At 39.6% G+C, this 7,628-nt stretch overlaps 1 protein-coding gene across 2 annotated transcripts in view; it reads left to right on the top strand.

The window, feature by feature from the left end:
• The window catches only part of MELK (maternal embryonic leucine zipper kinase), a 92,300-nt gene that overhangs the window by 62,180 nt on the left and 22,492 nt on the right, over positions 1-7,628 (top strand). For both annotated transcript variants that reach the window (XM_029920313.1, XM_029920312.1), the window contains 2 exons: positions 4,010-4,141; positions 7,459-7,581. In XM_029920313.1, the coding sequence (XP_029776173.1) occupies positions 4,010-4,141; positions 7,459-7,581 (255 nt within the window). The remainder of the gene's footprint in view (positions 1-4,009; positions 4,142-7,458; positions 7,582-7,628) is intronic.

The following is a 7,628-nucleotide window of genomic DNA, read 5'->3' as shown; positions in this document are numbered from 1 at the left end:
AAAGAAATGATACATTCTTTATAATAGGTAAACCTGTTCTGACCTTCAAAACAGGGAGCTGCCTAAAAGGGAGACATTGGTGGTGTTAGACTTGTGGATTGACATCACCTGAAAGTGTAACTAATGCGCTGATGCATCATTGAACACAGAACTGTCCCACGCATCTAATTGTAATGAGTTGTACACAGTGGCTATGGCAAAAGTTATAAAAAGGATGCTTTTTTCCTTAGGGATAAAGAGGGGTTAGGGGATGGTTGCAAAACTCTGAGGCAGGTATAGAAAATTCCATGTAGGGGCACCTGAGTGGCTCGGTCGGTTAAGCCTCCGACTTCGGCTCAGGTCAGATCTCACATTCGTGGGTTCGAGCCCCGTATCGGGCTCTGTGCTGACAGCTAGCTCAGAGCCTGGAGCCTGCTTCCGGTTCTGTGTCTCCTTCCCTCTCTGCCCCTCCCCATCTCATGCTCTATCTCTCTCTGTATCAAAAATAAATAAAACTTTTAAAAGAAAAATTAAAAAAAAAAAAAAAGAAAATTCCATGTAAAACGTCCAGGTATTGTTTACAGGTGCCTGGATTGTGCCATACCATTGCTGATAAGCAAATGGCAACTTGTTTCTGAGCCATTGTCTGTAATCAGCTTAAGGCATCTCTTTCTTTTTAAAAAATTTTTTTTAAAAAATTTTTTGAGAGAGAGCAAGACAGCGTGATCAGGGGAGGGTCAGAGAGAGAGGGAGACACAGAATCCGAAAATAGGCTCTAGGCTCTGAGCTAGCTATCAGCACAGAGCCCGACGCGGGGCTTGAACCCATGAACCTTGAGATCATGACCTAAGCTGAAGTCAGACGCTCAACTGACTGAGCCCCCCAGGCACCCCAAAGGCATCTTTTTCACAAAGGCAGTGCTATCATACGTGAGACCATAGATGTGGCAGGTTGGAAAAATTCTTGAATGTAGTTTTTGGAAATTGGAGAGTGGATGTAAGTAACTACATAGTTTTTACTCAGTTCCCGAGTACCTTCTCCATGAAACATTTTCTGACCTTTCCCCAATCCTGTCTGGATTAAAGGCAGCATTTATTAAAGACAACAATATCACGGTATTTTACACCTCTTCCATTAGATTGATAGGTCTGTTATAGATTTCAAAGCATACATGATGGTTGTGACCATTTAAAATATTAACTGATAAAATTTATTAATAAAAACAGGGTTTTTATTTAGACCTTTTTGGTAGTAGACCCCATTGGATCATGTGCCTTTTGAGGAGATACATGCATTATTATTCAATATTATTAAAATTTAAGTTTCCTAGTCTTATGAGTGCATTATTTAGAAACTCAGTTATACATAATGGATTGAACAGATATGTTTACATCCAACACTTCCTAAAACCTCAGTAAAATAATAATAAAGGGGTAAAAAGGTAAAAATTTTCACAAGGATGATTGGAATAAAAGAGGAGACAAAAAGTAATGTCAGTAAAATTTTGGGAGTTATAAGTAAGTGGTGGCTGACATAGCATTTTAGAGAAAGCTGAAAGCTAAGTGTCTGCATTGGGAAAAGAAAATAAGCAAATCAGTTAGAGCATTAGGCTCCAGAAAGGCTTAGGATCAGAGGTACTCGGAAGCTCTGAGGTTAGGGAAGTAAGTATGGTGAAACAGGAAGATTGGACCCCTAAGTTCTTGTGTCTACCTTGTGCTGCCTGGCAGCTGCATCTTCCTCACCCCAGCGGAAGATGGGAGACATTGAACAAGAGACACTCTCGTACCACACACAGCTCATCCATTTTGAAATGGACTCACGGACACATGCAATCCTCCTATTTAACAGTGAACCACTGCCTTCTAACCCCCTTCCCTATTCAGCTCTGAGAATGCTGAAACCAGGATTTTATCCTGTTTGCAGTGGGGGTGGGGAAAATATTGGAAGATTCATTTCTAGGGAAAAGCCGAGAGAGAGGACCTACTACATCTAATGGTTGGAGTTTAGATTCCTGTCTGTTCATCACAGAGGGAAGCCCCCAAGCTGATAGGCAGCCTCAAACTATACACAGAGCCTTTCTTTAATTAACTGTGCTTTATAATTCCTCACCTTTAAATAGAGACAGTCAGCCAAAGATTACTAGGCGTTTGAGGAAAGCCTCTAACATGAAAATCAGAGATCAAAACAAGGGGTGGGGCCTGGGGGTGGGGGAGGAGGAAGCAGAGTAAAGATACTCAGAAATAAAAGATAATGCAAGGAGTGGAAGAAAGTGGCTAAGAAATGATAATTAATATTCTCAGAGATAAGAGAAGCTATTTCTTTTTCGAAATAGGAATAAGATGACTAAAAAGGAACATTTCAAGAGATAGCTCATGAAAGTTTAAGATACGATGACAAATGAAAAGCTTAGTAGAAATGATTGAAAATGAAATTAAAGGAAAATCTTTTAAAAGTAGAACCTAAAGACAAAGAGATGCATAAGTAGAAGAGAATGGGTAAGAAAGGTCCAACATACAAATAATAGAAGTTGCAGGAAGACAAAACAGAGAGAAAGGTAGAAAACATCAAAGAAATAATACAAGAAGAAATATTACAGACCTGAAGGTTTCTAAGGTAGTAGAATGAGTTTTTAAGAATGAAAGGGCATAGCCAGAGTCTGGAAATGTGGATGAAAATAGGTCTACACAAAGTGGAATTTCAGAAAACTGGGGGAAAAGAGAATATCCAAAAAGTTTCTAGAGCCCCCCAAAAAAAAATCCCCAAAAGATTATAAACAAAGGCTTGGAATCAGAAAGACTTTGGATTTTTCAGTAGCTGTATGAGAAGCGAGAAGACCATGGAACGGTGTTTTCAAAACTGAAAATTATTATCATCCTAAATTTCTGTACTCAGCTAAGCCAGAATCAAGTGTGAGGATGGAATGCAGTCATTTATCAGACTTGCAAGATCTCCCATTACTGGAGGATATATTGCACCAAATAAGAAAGTGACCAAGAAAGAGCAATCCTTAGGATCTAGGAAACTGGGGACACTTTGTAGAATAGAGGTGAAGGGAGTCCCTAGACTGACAGTTGAGTTGCAGTTGAGAAAGAAGCCAGTCCAGAGTGGAGCATGGAATGCAGACATCAGGTGGAATGTCTCCAAAAGGGCAGCGGAGCGGGGACCACATCAGCTGTGTGTGGACATGTTGAGGGGAGGTGAAGAGTGCTGGAGGGTGTGCAGTTGAATTCAAAGACGAATAACTGCCTCTTTTTTATTTAACTTAATGAAAAACCAAGATATAAAAGAAGGAAATACAAAGATAGCACCTTGTATGGTTTAGGTGCAGTTCCATATTGGTTGTTAAGATCTTAGAATATTTATATACTCACTGGTAAAGACCTGTACGAGTGCCCCCCCCACAGCCCATCACCTCCCGTAGGTCCCCTGGGCGCCTCCCTCCAGGCACCCCTGGAACCCAGTGATTAAAAGGTTAATAATTGTCATGGCAGGGGTCCCCCAGGACCCTACTCACTCTCAGCCTCTGTTCTAATTGCTTAGAGTCAGGGTACCAATTAAATATTTTGAACATTACCCTTACTTAGTTGTGAATACTATTTACATAATCATAGTAGTATAAATATTGATTTAACTAAAAATTGTGATAAAATTATAGTGGGAGGATACAGGGAGGAAGAATGTATGGAGCAGGAAGGAAAGTTCTTATTTTCCATGCTAGGAAATTCCTAGATACTATCTGAAGTTGAAAACACTTTTTAAAGCAATTTAAATTAGAAAAATTATGAGCAACATAGAAACATTGAGGAAATAGCTTAAAAGTGGCTAAAAAGTGGCTAAAAAGTGGTTTTCTCTGGGGAGTGGAAACTCTGTGTGTGTGTCTGTGTGTCTGTGTGTATGAGAGAGAGAGTGAAGGAGACCTGGTACAGGGGATGGTTATTTTTTTCTCAATGGAAAAAAGTTAATGTAAAATAAAACATTATTTCAAAAAACAACTTTAGTCTTCTAAACAAGTTGATTTTCTTTTTCCCAGTGGCGGTATGATCACCTCACAGCTACCTATCTTCTGCTGCTAGCCAAGAAGGCTCGGGGAAAGCCAGTTCGCTTAAGGCTTCCTTCTTTTTCCTGTGGACAAACCGGTGTCACCCCGTTCACAAACGTCAAGGTAAATGTTAGAGCCTTTCGTGTGGACACCTAGTGCTCAGGCCTCACGCCTGCTCCATTCATGAGTGGGTCCACCATTGGTGCCACGGAGCCAGAGGCAAGACATTTTATGATTTATATACTTTTGGTGAGGAAAATGGGACATTCTGAACTTGAACTCTAAAAATTCCAAAGTTAACACGGCATTGAAATAATCCTCTCCTCCCCTTTGTTTTTCATAAAAAGAATTTTTGATTGTTATAGAAAATTTTAAGCCACAGAAAGGAAAATAGAACTTATGTATAAATCTACCTATAGATAATATCATTTTTTGACTGTGACTTTCCATTCTTTTTTGGTGTGCTTATTTATATAATTTACATGTAGCATTTATGCAGGTGTTTTTAAAGGACACCGTATTTTTGGGTTGTGGATAAAAATTTTAACAATTGGGAATAAGATTTCTGATTATAGGATATATTATATTTTGTATGACATGAAATATTTTAATGAATATTTTGATACTAATTTATGTTGATGGCTTAGGTTTTTGTTTTGGGCAATAGTTGTAGCACATATAACTCAAATACCTTGTATGAATTTGTTGTGATCGTATTTTTCTATTTTTGTCGTCTTTGTCTCATTTTTCTTTGTCATGAGCATTTAGAATGGTGGAGAAGCATTACATTTTTGGAAGCACCGTGTCATTCCTAAGAGCTCACAGTCTCTGTCTTCTGTCTGATTCTTTGTTATCTCCCATGGTTTAAAACTCTGCCTTTCAAATCCTTTGCTGGATGGGTGTGGAACTTTGGAATATAATCAGTCTTTTTTTGATTAATTTAGGTTGCAATTTAAATTACTCTAGCACTAGGAAATTGTACTTTTATTATTCTCAGAGAGAGGTAATTGGCTCTCTTCACTTAATCCAGTGTAGCCCAAATGACTGTGTGAGGTGATTTGATTTTCTCTGTGTCTCAAAATTCTGTCAAAAGAAAAGCTAACTTTTTCATGATCTTGTGCTGACTCTGCCTCTAACCTCCCTGGATTCCTTCAATGTTTCATTTAGATCTCTCTTTTCAGCACTTGTCAGTCAAGTGCTGTAGGGATTGGGGATCTTCTGTCCATTCCAGACCCTGTCAGCTCCTGCCTCCCTCTTTCCTTCCTAGGTGGTCTTTTGACCAAACTAAGCACTAAAAGTGCCAGTAGCTGTTCTGTAAAGGAATCTTTGAAGTGAGATCCTGTCATTCCCGGGATGGTTTTCTAGTCTGTTGTTGGAGAGTTTTGTTGGATTGGCGGATATGCCATGCCCAGACAGACCTTTTACCCGTGGACTCCATCCGTTGTCCTGTCACTCATCCTGCCCACATTGCCAGTCCCTTTAGACTCTCAGACTGAAGTGAAGGTCTTTGGGTCAAGGAGGACACAAAACTATGAACTCTGTTTCTGATCAAGGTAATCTGAGAATGGTGTTAGATAAATCTGTACTTAGAATAAATTTCAGCTAAATTTTTACATTTGTTAACAGTTCTGAGATGTTTTCCTGAGGCACTGAATTTTCATACATCTGGATTGACCCAATCTCAATACACCTGGTATAAGATTTATGAAGTATTCAAGTATCTGGGAAGATATTTACTCTTCTCTTTCAACTAATGAGCATTGACGCTGATCATGTAATTATTTGGGCATTTATGTAATTGTATCAATTTTTATGATAGGTAGATATTTTAATAACAAGAAATAGTGTAGAAATAAAATTTTGGGTTTTCTGCTTTTTATGCAAATCTTTAAAACTTGAAACATAGTTTCTTTATACTGTTCTCCCCCTTGATAGAATCACCCTTTTTCTCCGGGGTGTTATCAGAAAGTAAGTAATCCTGAACTGCTAATCAATAGATGACATTTTCAGCAAAACAATGATATAGTCTGATCCAGGAATCAGATTGGCTAAAGATTTGGTTTGGCTAAAGATTGAGAGGTCCAGTAGGGGGAAAGTAGGAGGAAGGGGAGGGAGTGAACTGGGAGGGGAGGGGAGGCGGGAGCTAGATTGTAGAGAAATGCCATGTCAGAAGGGTTAGACTCTATGCTCTAGGTAATGGGAACCATTGATCTTTGAGCAAGATAGGACAGGTCATTTGACATGACTGTAATTTTGAAAAATGTATCCAGTGGTCTACAGACTTGTTCAGTTAGAGATGGGACTGCTCTCTCTGGCAGTGCCCGGGACCGCTGTCGTTCGTGCAACACTGTGCTTTTCCCCACGGAGCCTAGATTTGGCGTTAGTATTTTTCTCCACCTAGGACTCCATGTAGTCAGTTCTTGTTGGTGATAACTGGAGAACTCTGTCATCCCTGGCTGAGAGGGTAGAAATGTTGGTGACACAGACCATACTGTTTGAATAGTTCAGGCCTGAGAAGATGTGTCTTTGAGTTAGCACAGTGGCAGTGGGACTGGAAAGTACATTGTGACATATGAGAAATTCAAGTAAAATTGTCTGGCTTGCCTAACTAGATGCTGAATTTCAGAAAGGGATGGAGGGAGAAACAAAAGAGCCAATTACACTGCATAGTCCTAGAATTTAGGGTGTGTCTAGTGTACCCTTGGTTTATGGAGGGGGAAGAAGGAGGGAGATAAATGACTGTGGCGGTATTGTTAGCACAGGACCCCAAGTACTCTGTCCCCAGGAGATCTGTCTTAAAGCTAGTTTATTTGTAGGAGAAATTGCTACATACTTTGAATGTACTTGCAACGAAAAAACCTGTATTTTGAAGTCACTTCCCTTCTGTTTTCCACGTTGCTAGAGTTAAAAAAAATTTTTCTTTAACAATTTATTTTTTGAGAGACAGAGAATGAGCAGGAGAGGCGGGCAGAGAGAGAGATTCACAGATTCTGAAGCAGGTTCCAAGCTCAGAGCTGTCAGTCCAGAGCCCGATGTGGGGCTTGAACTCACAAATTGTTAGGTCATGACCTGAGCCGAAGTTGGATGCTTAACCACCTGAGCCACCCAGGCGCCCCAGAGCTTTTTATTTGTAGATTTGCAGTGGAGTTATTTGTCTGGTGTTAGAGTAATTTTCTGATAATAAAGCCAAATTTATCTTTGGCTGAAGAGTATGCCATATGTTGTAAACATGTTTCAAGACACGTTGTCTGAGAGAGATTCTCCTCGTAATTTGTATAAGCATTTTTTGACTTCCTGTTTTCTGTCCTGGATGGTGAGCTCCATCAGTATATATCTCTGATTTGTTTCTGCTTCCAGGGCCTTGCCCTGTGCCTCGAACATTCTCTTTTAAAAATTGAATCATGATGGTGTTGTCTCTAAGTTCTTCTGTTTTTGAATAGTCAAAGAATCTGAGTCTAGAAGATATGACAACACATGATGAAAATTATGTGGCTGGATTGATAGACTATGACTGGTGTGAAGACAGTTCATCAACAGGTGTGGCCACCCCACAAACACCACAGGTTGGTTATTTGTATTACTATTTAAAGAAGTGTATGTTGTCTTAATT

The sequence above is a fragment of the Suricata suricatta genome, chromosome 13 (genome assembly GCF_006229205.1).
Source record: "Suricata suricatta isolate VVHF042 chromosome 13, meerkat_22Aug2017_6uvM2_HiC, whole genome shotgun sequence".
NCBI lineage: Eukaryota > Metazoa > Chordata > Mammalia > Carnivora > Herpestidae > Suricata > Suricata suricatta.
The sequence above is the reverse complement of the archived record's forward strand: the minus strand, read 5'-3'. Positions and strand labels throughout refer to the sequence as shown.